This window comes from Nymphalis io, chromosome 13 (genome assembly GCF_905147045.1).
Source record: "Nymphalis io chromosome 13, ilAglIoxx1.1, whole genome shotgun sequence".
NCBI lineage: Eukaryota > Metazoa > Arthropoda > Insecta > Lepidoptera > Nymphalidae > Nymphalis > Nymphalis io.
In genome coordinates, this window is record NC_065900.1 from 9,350,135 (window position 1) to 9,366,878 (window position 16,744).

Genomic DNA, 16,744 nt, shown 5'->3' on the forward strand with positions numbered 1-16,744 from the left:
ATAGTTAAACTTTAGCTTTTGACAAAGTATAAATTTCCTGTAATAATTAAGATATTAATGAAGATAAAGAAACTTTTTTTTTTAAATCTCAATAACATAATGTTCTACGTCTGCGACTAAAATATGAGATGTTCTGCTTTTAAAAATAAGCCGCGTGATGTATTGAAATCACACGCATCAAAACCATTAATCAAACGATAACAAAGATTATTCGGGCAGCTGAATATTGAACGATGCCAGTTAGGCCTACTTACGTATCCTAAAAATCGCCTAAATTATGAATAGAACAAACTCACAATGGTTTGCTAATATAACTTTTAATTGATGATTATTATAATTTAACTTATAGTTATATAAGCTAATCTATATATACATATAAAAAAACTGGCTGAATGTCATATCAACACACAGCACAAACTACTGAGGCTAGCACCTTGAAAGTTTGCATAAAGGTTCCTTTTACACAATAGGTTAGCACTAAAGAAGGATTTTTGAAAATTGATTGGTATAAAGGAGATAAAGTTTGCATGAACATTCTATGGAACAATTCTGAATTATGATGTATATACTATGCGCCATCAATGTATATACTAAGTTTCTTTCAATGGTTCTTTTCAAGTCAAGGTATATTCTTTTCATACCTGGTAGTAGTTTTTAGTTTGACTATCGATAAGTAATGTAGTGCTTCTACACTGAATAAATGAATTAGAAATAAAACTTTAATATAAATAACAGAACTGTATAACGGTATTTTAATTATTTATTCAATACGAGGAAAACACATTATATGAATTTGCATGTTTCAAACATTTTCTCTACTCTGAATTCCAATTTTTGGTAACACTCCAATAGATACCAAACGAAAGGAAAGAAAATCTGTTGACAAAATAAAGAGAAATAGAAACCACACTGTTTTGTTTTCGCCTTTAACTATATATATTTAACATATACAATTACACGTATTCAGCTGTAAACACGCATAGTTTTGTTAAATAATTTATACATATATCAGCCAGATATTACTAGAAGTCAAAATTAATAGCGTTCAATCTTTTTCAGCAAATATAAAAATAATATAACTTTTCATTGCATTTCCTAAAGTATATACCCTGTAAAATACATAATTGGATAGTCTCATTATTCAAGTTTATCCTACTTGCCATACATTGTAATGCTTTCAATGTACCACAGTTTTTTTTACTATTACTTCTTGTTAGGGTGACTGCTAGCTGCTTTACATTTTATTATAAGAAATCTATAGCCTAACTTTAAGTTATCTGGGGGCGGTTGTTTTTTTTCTTTTGTGAACAATGAACTGCATATCCATTTTGCAAATATTTAGAACAATATGTATAAAGCCGAGATGGCCCAGTGGTAAGAACGCGTGAATCTCAACCGATGATCGTGGGTTCAAACCTCGGCAAGCACCACTGAATTTTCATGTGCTTAGTTTGTGATTATAATTCATCTCGTGTTATACGGTAAAGGAAAACATCCTGAGGAAACCTGCATGTGTCTGATTTCACTGAAATTCTGCCACATGTGTATTCCACCAACCCGCATTGGAGCAGCGTGGTGGAATAATCTCCAATCCTCCTCCTCAAAAAAGGAGAGGAGGCCTTGAGCCCAGCAGTGGGACAATCACAGGCTGGTACTTACTACTATTTATAAAATAATATTTGTGACAAATATCAAAATTAATTATTGATATTCACACAAGGTGTTTATAAATAATAATAATATTATATTGCATTTTAAATACACTCAAAATCAAAATTTTGTAACAGAAACAAAATAATCAGAATTTATTTTATCTTAATGACTTTAGTATCAGTTGCAGTTATTTAGGCAGGAGTATATTGCCTTTGACTTGCGTAAGTTGTGGTCATGGCGTCACATTTATCATATAGATATAATAAATAACGATATTATAAGAAATATATATGATAATATTTTTTTATTCAAAGAATTATTTATTCCTATTTCACATAAATATAAATTTGTAGGAGTTATTTGTATTTGTGCGAGAATCCCGTAAAACTGTAATTCCTATTGATATAAAAACTTTATATAATTTTTATTATAACTAGTTTATCCATTTAAAATACTTTATAATATTAACGTAATCAGAAAGAAAATGACTGGTGTTTTGCAAACGAATTATGGCAAAATTATGAAATAATAACATATATATAGAAAGTATAACATATAGAAAAGCATTTATATATAGTAAAATATATATGAATGCTTTTTTAAAGAATTATATATTTTATAATTTAAAATTAAATTTCAACAAAAAGGGCCGCGTTAGCATTTATCTATCTTCTTTAAACAGCAATATAATTATGTATGTTTATAATACATATCAATTATTATCATTGAATTGATTTGTGCCGTTATAAATCAGTATTAACATAAAAGATGATGGCCGATTTTGACCACGGTGGCCAATCTCAAGACATACTACAGAACTGCGCAGGACATATTATATTGCACAAGTGTGCAAACACAGGTGAACTCTCTATTCCCTCACTCCGATGGGACAATAAATCCGACACGACCGCAACGAGGACAGGCTCAGGATCAACGGCTTTACGTAATTTCCGAGGCATGGGAGTGTACACGCTACCAACTCTCAGACTCCAGACAGAAAAACCCAAAACTTTTTATCGACCCGACCTTCGGATCTGAAGCCCTGTATCTAGCCACTTTTTTATTTTTTTCTCGCAGTGGAAACCTTCAGAAAGGTACTAAAGGTACCGGGTCCTATGGGGGTGGAACCGGGTTATGTGGGATTCTTACCCACTAAAAAACTAAACTGCATATAGCCACTAGTCCAAAGAGGCGGTTAATTTTAATAACGTTTTAAACATATCCCATAGATAAAAATTGCTCATACGCTGCGATTTAGATCAGAGGTTTCTGACATGTTTAAAAAAAACACATAAAAACGTATAGGTAACGATAAAATATAATATTTGGATTACGGGCGCATAGATTGCTTGGCGAAATGCCTGTATTTTAATATTTGCTCATTTATCTTCATATTTAAAAATCTCCAGATAAAAGTCGAGATGGCCCAGTGGTAAGAACGCGTGAATCTTAACCGATGAACGTGGGTTCAAACCCGGGCAAGCACCTCTGAATTTTCATGTGATTAATTTCTGTTATAATTCATCTCGTGCTTTTCGGTGAAGGAAAACATCGTGAGGAAACCTGCATGTGTTTAATTTCATAGAAATTCTGCCACATGTGTATTCCACCAACCCGCATTGGAGCAGCGTGGTGGAATAAGCTCCAACACCTTCTCCTCAAAAAGGGAGAAGAGGCCTTAGCCCAGCAGTGGGACATTTACAAGCTGTTACTGTAGATAAAAGATTATTTTACTCGTTGAAGTATATTATTACCTAATCATAGTTTTATATTAATATTAACAACATATAGACACCATTTAAGCAATTGAAACACAATTTCGTTATTCATATATTAAACTAATATATGTCTTATTGTATATAAACAAAGCTTATTTTAGAATTTAACCTGTTATATCGATCACTTATGTTATCCTTTACATTTTACCGTAAGATGTCTATGGTTGACGAATTACTTTTAAAAGATATATTTTATATTATCGTAAAAGGGAATCTTAAGTAAGTAATTTTGTATAAAGAGACAAGTATTTTAGCTACCAAATATATTTTAACCTATTATCTTGTGTTCATTTCCTATCAGAGACTCGGTATGTCCGTCTTATCGTAAACACACAAATAAATAAGGCAAGTCAAAATGTGGCACACAAACGAACAAAGTCATTACCAAATTAACGACATTCAGGTGAACAAAAAAAAGCATTTAGTAAACAAATCTTTAACAGTGCGGTCGCCTTAGTGCTTGTTGATTGTATATCAGTAGCGATATACGTGTGCTATAAAACAAATACAGGTGTGCCAAAGTTTGGGTATTACTTATGTAATATGTCTACGACATCTCCATCCCCACCTCCAAGCCTGCAATCGGATGAAGATTTTAGTGATTCTATTTCGTCTGAATTCTCCGTGGCTCCTCATCATAATTGCAATACTTCAGAATCGAAAAAGAATAATTACAAAGTTAATTTTCTCACTTCACATGGTGTCGAAGATATACTTTCTGAAGGAGTTAACTATATAACTCAAGATAATACATTTCCAGATTGTAAGTCAGAAGTAATTTCCCCTATAACAAGTTCGTTTGTGCAAGATTTTAACTCGAGAGACTCGACAGGATTTAGCATTCATGACATTCTTGGACTTCAACAGTCGTATCACACAAGCACCATTCAAGAAGAATTAGAACCTAGATATGAATACCATATACAACACTATGACAATGTCAGTAACAGCTCTAATAATAACTATGCATCAGGTAATAAAGATACATTGCCAGATCCGTGTATTAGCAAAAATAACGACATATTTATTTCAAATGAATCAGAAATTGGAAATCAGGATATTTACCAGAGAAACGAAACTGTACGAGGTCTTCAAAGTATTGATTTAGACAACGAAGTCGTAAAAAATCCTGAAATGGAAGATGATAGACACGAATCAAGTTTTTGTAGCCAGGTAAAATCTTTTATAAACCTTATGTTTATCAAAATACGACTATGCAAGAAATCATTAGAACATACCACAATTGATATGATTTACCACAAAATAACCAGATCTATAATGACAATTTAATTTTGTCATTGATAGTGGCAATTAAGAAATAGCCTGCATTTACCTTATTGCATTACTAAACACTGTTAATATAGGACGCTTCACTATTATTTAACTTTACTTAAGTTTGTGTGGTGATGTTTCAGAATTCTACATGGTGTAATAAATCATCAATTGTCAACAACCAAATCATCAGCGCAGCGTCATCGGTATCAAACGGTAGTGTTCATTTGTTTTAATTTATTATACTATCTAAATGTTAGTTATAATGTATTCATATGACGATCTTTGCAGATATGTCAACAGATTCATCTTCATACGCAAAAGGATTTACAAAAAGAGCGCGGACCGCTTATACGAGTTCCCAATTAGTTCAATTAGAAAATGAATTTCACCAAAATCGTTACCTCTGTCGACCGAGACGCATTGAACTTGCCAACTACTTACAGTTATCAGAAAGGCAAATCAAGATATGGTTTCAAAATAGACGTATGAAGTATAAGAAAGACAATAAACATAATAAACCGAGCTCATCAGTGGACGATAGTAGCCCGTCAACCAGCTCCAAGGAACTATCACCAAGTCAAGACCATAAAATGAGTCACGGAAGAAACTGCGGAGGTCATGATCGTCATGGACGCATACTTATGGAAGGCCATGCCAGTCATCATAAAATTTTTCTTTCCTCAAATGAATCGCTGTCACGCCCGCCTGAATATTCAGCAGTAAGCCCAATGAAATCGGTTATAAAGGGACCTCAGAATAATATTGAATTACCAGCTTATACACCTAATCTATCTTATTCCTCGTACTATGCGACCGGAGCCAACAGGAATGCTTACTCACCGATGGGCGAAGTTTATCGATACAGCAACGATGAATCATTACAAACAAGTGCACAGACATTGTCCACGTTGCAACCGGATAGTTACGTTCCTAACGGAATTAATTTTAAGCTTACCGATGATATAGGACGCTACCCGTCAGGATCCACATATTATAATCCACTTTCAAATGGAGTTGTAATGCATACTCCTGCTACAGAAACTTATGGATTTAGTTCTACAGTGCCTACGTTAAACACTCCTACATACGACGATATCGCTACACAAAATAGGACGAACTTACAATTACCACAAGATTCCTACTTTCAATATTTATCAACTTCCGAAGGCGCTAGTCAAAATAATTCCTCTATCGCTAATAAATACTCGTCCTATATTACTTTGTAAGTTCTTTCTTAACTCAATTAAATTTAGTAATAAATATTTCTCAATACTATCAACAAATGTGTTTATTTTATAAGAAATGTGTAATGTGACTTAAAAAGTATTATATCTAAGAATGTTTACATTGTAAAAATCTTTATTTTTCAAATTAAACGAAAAACGACTTTGTGTATTCATTATTTATACGTATGACCACATTCAATAAAGTTTTATATAACATTTGTTGAAAAATTCATGTCATATGTCACAAGTCATTTAAAAAAATATATTCCCATAATTAAGAACGTCTACATTAAACCCTTCGTTTAAATAATTTATAGTAACATAATTATTGATATCCATACAAGCAGCTATCCAAAAAAAACGTCTATTCTAAATTTTTGTTTAGACATCGAATACAATTAGAAACCAGTTTATATTAATTAATAACTAAGTAATGATTCAAGGATGTATGAAATAAAACCATTTTTTTTTATAACTGGGGCCTTTATTTTTATAAAATATCGTGTACATTAAAAGAATAATAATGATTTTAAATCTGCTGCTTGATCATACGATTGTGACTCGAATTGTAGAGTTACATCAATATCTTCAGAATTTTCATTTAAGCTCACTGGCGATATTGGTTCATACATGACGATACTTTTATTAACAATTGGCTGTTCAGTATCTTGCGACAAATATTCATCTATAACTTTAACTAATTCAGTCATGGTACCATTGTCTAATCTCACAAGTCCATATTTATCAGTGCTTTGCTTTATACTAGATTCAATCCTCGTTAGTCTTCCTAAAAATGTATCTGACATATCTTCTGATGATAGCGAATCTGATCTGTACTCTTTTCTCCTTTTGTCTGTCAGACGACGCCTGTTCTGGAACCACACTTTGATGGATTTCTCGCTTACTTGTAGCCTTTTCATCATCTCCTTTCTTTCTTCTCGGTTAATATACGGTCTTTCGTTAAATACTTCTTCGAGAGCATTGATCTGTTCTGTTGTAAACAATGTTCGTTTTCGCTTCCTTTTCATAGTCGTTGCTAATGTACCCCGTGCTGTTTTGACTACAAATAAAATAAAACCATTAGAAAAAGTTAATTTGCAAAAAATGCTACCGAACCAATTAATTAACTTACTTTTATAGTACGTACATCCATGACAAAATCCATTGCAATTATTTTCATTATCCGGGTAATGATTATTTCTTTTTTTCAGTGAATAGTAACGCTGAAACAGAATTTTTTTTATTTGAAATGATGACATTGAAAACATATGTAACTGAAATAATAATAATAATAATAATAATAATATCTTGGGACATTTTTCACACACGGCCATCTGATCCCAAATTAAGCTTGTACAAAGCTTGTGCTATGGGAACCAGACAACTTATATACTACATATACTACTTTTCTTTTGTAAATACATAATTATATAGAAAATTACACCCAGACTCAGGACAAACAGACATGTTCATGCACACAAATGTCTGTCCTGGGTGGGAATCGAACCCACAACCTTCGGCGTGAAAAGGCAAGTATCTACCAACCACACCAACCGGCTCGTCAACTTGCTTTTGCCATATACTGAATCAGTCACAGCAATATTTACAAAGTTCATAATATTAGGATGTATGTATTATCTAAATAATACAACGACGATGGAATAATAATATATATGGAATTCATAATATATAGAATATTTTTTTTATTAGTTTACATATATACACATTTTGTAATTGTAACCCAAATGTTAATAGTAATAAGGTTGAAATAAGAAAGGCAAGAATGATACTTACTATGGACTCAGCTGTAGATTGACCCGGCATAGTCCTATCCAATTCTGTAAATCTACGATACTTTGTAAAATTACTAGAAAAGTTAACACTATTAAAATTACCACTTTCTTTAAACGGAAACATGATGATGTTGGTGATAGATACAAATATCAAGTGAATGCTACAGAATATTTCAAACCTTTATATAGTCATTGAAACATTACCCTTTCTATGAATACAACCTATTATTGCTAATTTAAGCCACCCCTCATTAGTAAATTGGTACAGGTAAAAGTGACGGATTATAATTGTTTTGTTTACACCTCCTCAAACAGTTACTAAGCCCTTCGCTTTATTATATACCTAAAATAGTTATGAAAGCATTGATTTAAATTCTTAAAAAGATCTCAATAAATATTGATATTTCATTTTTAATTTAAATAGGCATTTTATTTTTAAGATCACAATAAAAAATATAAAAAAAAAATTTAAATAGGAAAAAATATATGTATGTAAAATATTTATATCTTAATACATTTTGTTATAAATCCATGTAAATGAAAACTAAATAAAAAATAGAGGATTAAAGATTAGTCTACCGAAATGAATATGAAGGATTTATTTATTTCTTTGTTAAAAAAAGATAAAAGAATTTAAGCTTAAGTTCGTTGAAAATAAGGCATTTAATCGCAAGCTCAATTATTATTACATATTAATGTGCATTTTAACAAAATATGAACATATTTTATTGCTTTTGAGGGTAGATAAAAATTAATTCAAAGTTTAAAGGAACGATCATCGCTAGTCGTCAGTATATCGTTAGAAGCTTGCGACGTTTTGAAGCGACGTATTTTGAAAACAAATCATTTATTTTAAATATACATAATAATATAATGTTTCAAAACGTTCTTATGACAACGTTAACTCCCTTGTGTGATACGAATGAGGTATTATAAAATATGCAATACTTAAAAATTTTTTGACTATCCCTCGAAAAAGTTTTTCTCAGATGAAACTTCTTTAGACGCAAATTTATTCTTTGAATGCAAAGATACTGTGTAACATTTGATTAAAATATTTTTAACGCCGCAACGTTTTATTTTTATTTACTATTAATACTATACACGTGATTCCATTGTATTATTTCATTTGTTGTAGACCAAAGTTATATTGTTTTAATAATTTCAACAAATATATAATATTTAAGTATCACTTTCTTAAATTATAGATTCAACAATGGGAAAATCAACCGTTCGCAATTAAGTTGCCAGAACCCAAATATATTAAAGGTGAGTTTTAATAATATGTATTTTTTTGTACTTTGTCCAATTTTTATTATTAGTTTAAGCAGGCCATTTCGTGGCCAAATGAAGAAAAGTGACGGAACTGACTATTAATTCTTTGTTGTGGCTTTATATCAAGTATTAAAAAAATATATTAAATGCGTATTTTCAATTATTTTTTTATAAGCTTATTCGAAAATTATGTATTACCTACGATTAACTAATCACCGATTATAAATCATAACTCATTAACTAATGAGTTATTTCTGGCGAGGGTCTAAATGGATCTATTTGTCACAAAATTAAAAAATAATTAACTAATTTATTTTGTTCTTCTCAGAATCAAGCGTCACTAAAACAATAAAGAAGAAAAATAAACGCAACCGGACATCGTATACAGGTGAACAATTATGGGTGCTAGAGAAAACCTTCTGTCGTACAAAATACATAAATGCAGAACGTCGCAAGGAGCTCGCGCAATGCTTGATGATCGGAGAGAAATGTATTAAAGTTTGGTTTCAAAACAGAAGAATGAAGGAGAAGAAAGTATCATTAGAATCGAGTTGCGACTCTTCAAGCGAATGCTTTGCCGTCGAACCTGTATCACCCCCAACAGATAACGTAATACCAAAAAACGCTGGCCAATACGTTCTTACCGATAACATTAACCAAAAAGCAACCAGTCAAAAAAACGCCTCTGAAAGAGAATGCTATTTCAATCCATATATAGAAAATGTTACAGCAGAATCGTTTCATACTGGTTATTATCAGAATTATGATACCCTAGCGTATAGAAATTATGACTCACATTTCCATACTAGTGAATATTCTCAAAATGATGCAGGTAGTTATCTCACACAATATTATCCTGCAAAGGAATACACGAACTTAGATGATCAATCCAACCATCAAAATGATAACAATAGTTGGGCAGCTAATGTTTTCGATTTGAATTATTTTTAAATATTATATTTTTATTGAAATACCATAGATTATATAATATTAGAATTAAGCTTAATATATTACTCAGAATTATATAATAATTATAACAATCATGTTATTTATATAAATAAAATCATAAATTTATTAGTTTTTAGGTATATTATTTTTACTCTACTCAATGATGTACTTTATAGATAAACTTAATTTAATTGTCTTATACATATGTTTGTTTTAGTCTATAAGTTATATTTAAGTTATATTCTATATTGTAATATTTAATAATTAGAAAAATAGAAGTTACTTTTAAGACAACTTCTGAAATATCGTTAATAATATAATTTCTATCTAAACAGTTGCTATTCTATTTTCTACAACCTTTTATATTCTATTGTCAGTTATTGTTATTTGTGTCTCCATGCTTCTTTGAAAACTGTACTCAACTGGATTTTATATTAAAATTTTGACATACAGAATAGCTTAAGGAGTTGTAAATTAATTAAAGGTCAAAGGATCAGATAAAATAAATAAATTCATGTCAATAAAACTTTTATTCTTTTTGGCTTAACAGATCAATAAATAACAACGTATAGAATCAGTTATATATTATGTATATTAATATATAGTTTAAATCTTATTCGATGAATTACTAAACGCAAGTATAGACTGCGAACTTGCGAGACACTGTGATCGCCCGTTAAGCCAATGCGGAAAACCCTGGGAACTGCAAGTTCCTATTGAAACGTCTTGATTGTTTGAGGACATTCCAGAGCAGTTATGGGTAATTGAAAATGGTGAACATGTCGCTACTCCAGGTATCGGCATTGGCATCACGTTGACAGGCTTCCAGATAATATTGCTAGAATTAATTGTTGATGAAGCTGATAAATGTGGAGATGCATAATAACCTTGCGTGTAAAGTGACATAAATCTTTGATCAATGTTTGAATTAAGTGAATAACATTGTTGATGCTCTTTCTTATGTATATTACTCATTATTAGATCTTGTCCAACTTCAGTTTCTTTTTTATTAAAACAATGTATCGGAGTACTTTTTTGATTATGCTCTTTACTTACATCATTAAAATGTTTATTTCTACGAGTAATTTTTAGAGGTTGTGTTAGCAATTTTGTGGTCTCACTTTTTAATTTTGATGGTATAGTAGACTTTAATATATTTAAATTTATTTTGTCTTTTGTCAAATCCATTGTTCTGTTATGCTTATTATTAGATATTTTGTCATTTATAAAAGCTGTTACCCTTATTTGATAATGATCCTTCGGTTTTTTTATAGTTGATACTTTTGATTTCTCCGTTTGATTTGATAGTAATGCTTCACTATCACCAACAAAATTATTTGTTGGCATATTGCATCCATTTAATAACTCCTTGGAAAAAGTATTATAAATGTTGTTTTCGTCTTCTATATGCAGTTCCTTATTACCAATAACTTCTCTCTTCTCTTTCATCCGACGATTCTGAAACCATATCTTGACTGCTTTTTCAGAAATTTTTAATTTATTAGCAACTTCTTTACGATTTGTGTTTTTAATATACGGAAACTTTTTATATTCGTTTTCTAAGTAATTAATTTGCTCTGTAGTAAAAGCACTCCGATATCTCTTGGAATTTTTTAAACGGAGATTTGGAAAACGCGTATTCTGAAAATTTATATTATGTTATCTCACTGTAAGTATTGACTATATTTTTTATTGATAAATTACAGGCTTCGGTTTCTCTTTATTATAGAATAATAAACAATAATATAAAATCTTTAATCAAATTATTACATATTAAAATAATGTTTAATTCTTTTAATAAATTATTTTAAACAGATTTATAAATACTCACAGCTACGAACATTTTAGCTTCCTTATTTAAAAATATACTAGTATCACAGCTCATGTCAATATTTTTTTTACTTTCGAAGTTTCCGAGAAGCAAATATTTCATGCTCTTATCAGATCAATAATAAATTATAAAAAATGGTGGTACAAATTCCAACCAGTACTTATTTAAAACACAATAGAACACTAAGCACTTCAAATTAATTAAAACGTATTTATATATAGCAGTCATTTTAAAAGAATAATTAGTTACTCGTCGATTGTATGAAAATTGTGCTATCATTAACTAATTATTTGAAAAATCATTTATCAATAATATATTCCCAATTACACATCAAATATTTAATCAACGATTTGGTCACTAACTATACACTCATTAATATCAGACGTGTTGTACTAGAAGTCTGATAACGAAACGTAATAATTTAACTGCTGAACTAATATAACACATTAATAACATGTTTCCTGCATTAATAGTTTTATAGGATTCAAACAGATTCAAATGAATGATATGTTTTAGTGTAGTGTTTTAGATTTTTCAAATCGATTTTATACTATTTAATATTTCAAAAACTATAAGGCGCTTCAATTCATATATAATGAAAGTTTTTTTTTTAATAAATTTACGTAAGCAATCTAAAATATAATTTATTTATGATGCTATTAACATGATGATATTAATCTTATTCAAAACAAAATTAATTGATACATGATCGCTTGTCATTAATTTTTTTTTTTTTTTATAGAATAGGAAGGTGGACGAGCATATGGGCCACCTGATGGTAAGTGGTCACCAAACGCCCTTAGACATTGGCATTGTAAGAAATGACAACCATCGCTTATAGCCAATGCGCCACCAACCTTGGGAACTAAGATTTTATGTCCCTTGTGCCTGTAATTACACTGGCTCACTCACCCTTCAAACCGGAACACAACAATATCAAGTATTGCTGTTTTGCGGTAGAATATCTGATGAGTGGGTGGTACCTACCCAGACGAGCTTGCACAAAGCCCTACCACCAGTAAATAAATAAATATAAATGTCGTATAGTTGTTTTTATTTGTGAATTTTCATCTTTAAGTTAATATTTTATCAGTGTTTCAATATATTATAGTAAAGTGATTGAGCCAGTGTTACTAAAAGTACGAGGGACATAACATCTTCATTCCCAAGGTTGGTGGCGCATTGGCGATGTGAGGAATGGTTAATAATTCTTACATCGTCAATGTCTATGGGCAGTGGTGACCACTTAATATCAGGTGGCCCATTTGCCCATCCACCTATCTATAACACAAAAAAGGTGCAACAGCGTGTGTTGCACCTTTTTAGACTAAGTGTACCAGGACTACCATGATATACGTAAAATCTTAATCCTAATGTTTAGTCAGCGGTGCTGTGACATTTGGAATAGTTTGTTTCTTTTGTCTTTAGTCGTTGAGAACCATTTCTTATCAGTTAGTGTTATCTTGTGGACCATTTGCCCGTGTGCTTTTTTGCGACAAATAAAAACAACAAGTCTATGCTAGATAGCGTAAATTAACTAATATTGTTACAGAAAAAGGTCTATATATGTACCAAGATAGTTACGTTATTGTTATATTTCCTTTGTATATTACTTTAACAGTTAGATAATTTGATAACCACTGAGATGCGGTCGGACCGCTTAGAATTACGTGCACGTTTGCTGTACCGCCTTTCGATTTAAATATAGATATATAATATTTAAAAATGAAAATAATATTATTATTATTATTATTATTGACACTTTATTGCACCCAAACTTAAAACTAAAAATTACAATTTTTAAACAAAAAAAAAGTTGCATGAGGTGCAACAGGCGGCCTTATCGCTAAGCAGCGATCTCTTCCAGGCAACCTTTGGGCAGTTTACTACCTTTAATATTTATAAATGGGAAGGGTACAAGCCAGTTTACCTATATACTACATACACTACTACATACATAATACATACATACATATATATACTACACTACTATTATATATATATAATATATATATATATAATAAAAATAGGAGATATAACCAAACAAAAAATTAAAAACGACAACGACTGCTTAGTATTAATAATGCGACAAGTAAAAGTCCTTAAGGGTCCGTTCACACAGACCGGCTCGGAGAGCATCGGCCTGCTTTTTTCTTTTCACACAGACCGGGTCGTATACGCTTGGAATTGGCCGGAGCGGAGCCGCCAACTATTTCACATCGACCGGCTGGAAGAGATCTGAAAGCGGGTGCGAGCGAGAAAGAGCACGCAAGCGGAGCCGGTCGGCTCCTTTTATTACTTCACACGAAGCGCGTTCAGGCATTTTTAATGACAAAAAAGGTGCAAATGCAAAAATAAACTTTACTACAATCACTCAAAACACTGTTTCCAACGTGATAAAAATCTGCTCTCCTCTCCGAGCCGGTCTGTGTGAACGGACCCTAACCATACTTTTAAAAACGGCCAATGACTGTGCGTGCCTTGCTATAGTTTTTTGCTATATTTTTAAATAATATTTTAATATAATTTGAATAATTACTAAAAAACCTGAAATTAGATTTAAATATGTAATATAAACGTTGCGAACTTGTTGCAAGTAGAGTAAAGCAAAGCACTTACGCACTCAAAAGTTACTTACTATGTAATAAAAGAGTTTCACGAACTATCACCATACAATATCCCCAGATGCTTTTGAGAATCACACTTCAAGTGAAAGTGTTGGCCAGGATATTACATTAAAAGTAAAACATTCATAAGGCGCAATGAAATGAACCTATTTTACTCTTTTTGTTTATTTCAATTTTATAATGTAAATTTTTTGAAATACATTTACTTTTTTGTAAATATAATTACATACTTTTATTTTGCTATTTGTATAAAATACAAAAGTGCTTATACGAGAACGCCACCATGTCGATTTGACTCCAGGATCAGAACTCAAAACCTATCCAACTGCAGAGAGGTGTAAGACAGGGAGACGTGATATCTCCGAAACTGTTTACCGCTGCATTGGAAGATGTTTTCAAGCTTCTGGACTGGAACGGACTTGGCATCAATATCAACGAGTACATCACTCATCTTCGATTTGCCGATGACATTGTAATTATGGCTGAGACCTTGGAAGACCTCGGCACTATGCTCGATGACCTCAGCAGGGTTTCCCAACAAGTGGATCTAAAAATGAACATGGACAAGACGAAAATAATGTCGAACATCCATGTTGCACCCACTCAAGTCTAGGTTGGAAATACTGCACTCGAAGTTGTAGACAACTATGTCTACCTAGGTCAGACCATCCAACTAGGTAGGTCCAACTTCGAGAAAGAAGTCAATCGTCGAATTCAACTCGGCTGGGCAGCGTTCGGGATGCTACATGATATCTTCTCATCCCAAATACCGCAGTGTCTCAAGTCGAAAGTCTTCGACCAGTGTGTGTTGCCAGTGATGACTTATGGATCAGAGACGTGGTCGCTCACAATGGGCCTCATAAGAAGGCTCAAGGTCACTCAAAAGACAATGGAGAGGGCTATGCTCGGAGTTTCTCTGCGAGATCGAATCAGAAATGATGAAATCCGCAGGCGAACCAAAGTAACCGACATAGCCCGAAGAATTGCTAAATTGAAGTGGCAGTGGGCGGGGCACATTGCTCGCAGAACCGACGGCCGCTGGGGCAGAAAGGTTTTCGAGTGGCGACCACGAACCTAAAGATGCAGCGTGGGCAGGCCCCCTACAAGGTGGACCGACGACTTAGAACGAGTCGCGGGAAGCCGTTGGATGCGGGCAGCGCAAGATCGGCCAACGTGGAAATCCTTGGGGGAGGCCTTTGTCCAGCAGTGGACGTCTTTCGGCTGATATGATGATGATGATGATGATGATGATAAAATACAAATCTTATTTTATAATTACGATAACTTTAGATCATGTAGATATTTTATCTTTTGTTTTATTACATTTCTATTACAAGGATTAACGCAACAAGCTAACTATTGTCTGGGATACGTTATTGCTACATGCAGCTAAACGCGATCGAACTATACACAAATTTAGTTATTGTAATTTATCGTGTCCAAGTCAAATTAAATTTTGCTTATTTCATAAATTTTAAAGTACACTGTAGATTTGTGGTATTTATTTAGTGCCAAACCACTTTTTACTAACTTTTCTGTATTTTTTAGTCTAATACTAAATAGAACATCAGAGAAAAAATGTTATTTACTACGTAGCTCGTGCGTGCGCACCACATTGACCGTTTATTAGCTTCGATTCGACTGAAAACTAAGTGTATTATTACTAAAAATTTGATTCCTAGGTATAATGAAAAGGGATTTTATTTAACATACAAATTAATAATAATTTTAGGGTTAAACAGCTTAACCAAAATATAGTTTTTTATTAAATTTATGATGTTTTTTAAGGAAAAATATAAAATAAGTATCTGTTATTTTGACCTGAGGTACCCTATGTCCTTTTTTGTACCCCTGACAACCTATATGCAAAATGTATGTATCTATAATTTTTTTATTTTTTTTCAGCCTTATGCCGTCCACTGCTGGACGAAAGCCTCCCCCATAGAACGCCAACCATCCCGATCTTGGGCAGTCCGCATCCATCCCTGTCTAAACGTGGTCTCTAACACGTGTCGGCTTCATCGGCCATCAATGCGCCTGGAGACATGACCAACCCACTTCCACTTCAGCGAGCTAATTGTACGCGCGATGTCGGTGACTTTACATCTGTGGCGAATGTCCTCATTTCTGATTCTATCTGCCAGAAAAACCCCAAGCATCGCGCGTTCCATTGCTCGCTGAGCGACCTTAAATTTGTGGACCAGTCCCACGGTAAGTGTCCACGTTTCGGCACCGTAAGTCATTATAAGTAGGACGCACTGATTAAAGACCCTGGTATTAAGCGAATGTGGGATCGACGATTCAAAAAATTTTTTTTGAATTTATAATATATCTAATA

The 16,744-nt window shown here is 32.3% G+C and overlaps 4 protein-coding genes across 4 annotated transcripts in view; 2 read left to right on the forward strand and 2 right to left on the reverse strand.

The window, feature by feature from the left end:
* LOC126772734 (ras-related C3 botulinum toxin substrate 1) overlaps positions 1 to 16,744 on the reverse strand; it is a 231,044-nt gene that overhangs the window by 91,260 nt on the left and 123,040 nt on the right. The gene's annotated exons all lie outside the window — the stretch shown is intronic.
* Positions 3,975 to 5,932, forward strand: LOC126772686 (homeotic protein proboscipedia-like). Its single transcript, XM_050493139.1, has 3 exons — positions 3,975 to 4,604; positions 4,847 to 4,919; positions 4,995 to 5,932. The coding sequence occupies exons 1-3, from the start codon at positions 3,975 to 3,977 to the stop codon at positions 5,930 to 5,932; spliced, it is 1,641 nt and encodes a 546-aa protein (XP_050349096.1).
* On the forward strand, positions 8,527 to 9,997 carry LOC126772724 (homeotic protein deformed-like). Its single transcript, XM_050493252.1, has 3 exons — positions 8,527 to 8,652; positions 8,934 to 8,994; positions 9,329 to 9,997. The coding sequence occupies exons 1-3, from the start codon at positions 8,599 to 8,601 to the stop codon at positions 9,949 to 9,951; spliced, it is 738 nt and encodes a 245-aa protein (XP_050349209.1). The 5' UTR covers positions 8,527 to 8,598; the 3' UTR covers positions 9,952 to 9,997.
* Positions 10,555 to 11,881, reverse strand: LOC126772966 (uncharacterized). Its single transcript, XM_050493571.1, has 2 exons — positions 11,780 to 11,881; positions 10,555 to 11,589 (listed from the first exon to the last, which is right to left on the reverse strand). Exons 1-2 carry the CDS (start codon positions 11,879 to 11,881, stop codon positions 10,555 to 10,557), a joined length of 1,137 nt encoding a protein of 378 aa, XP_050349528.1.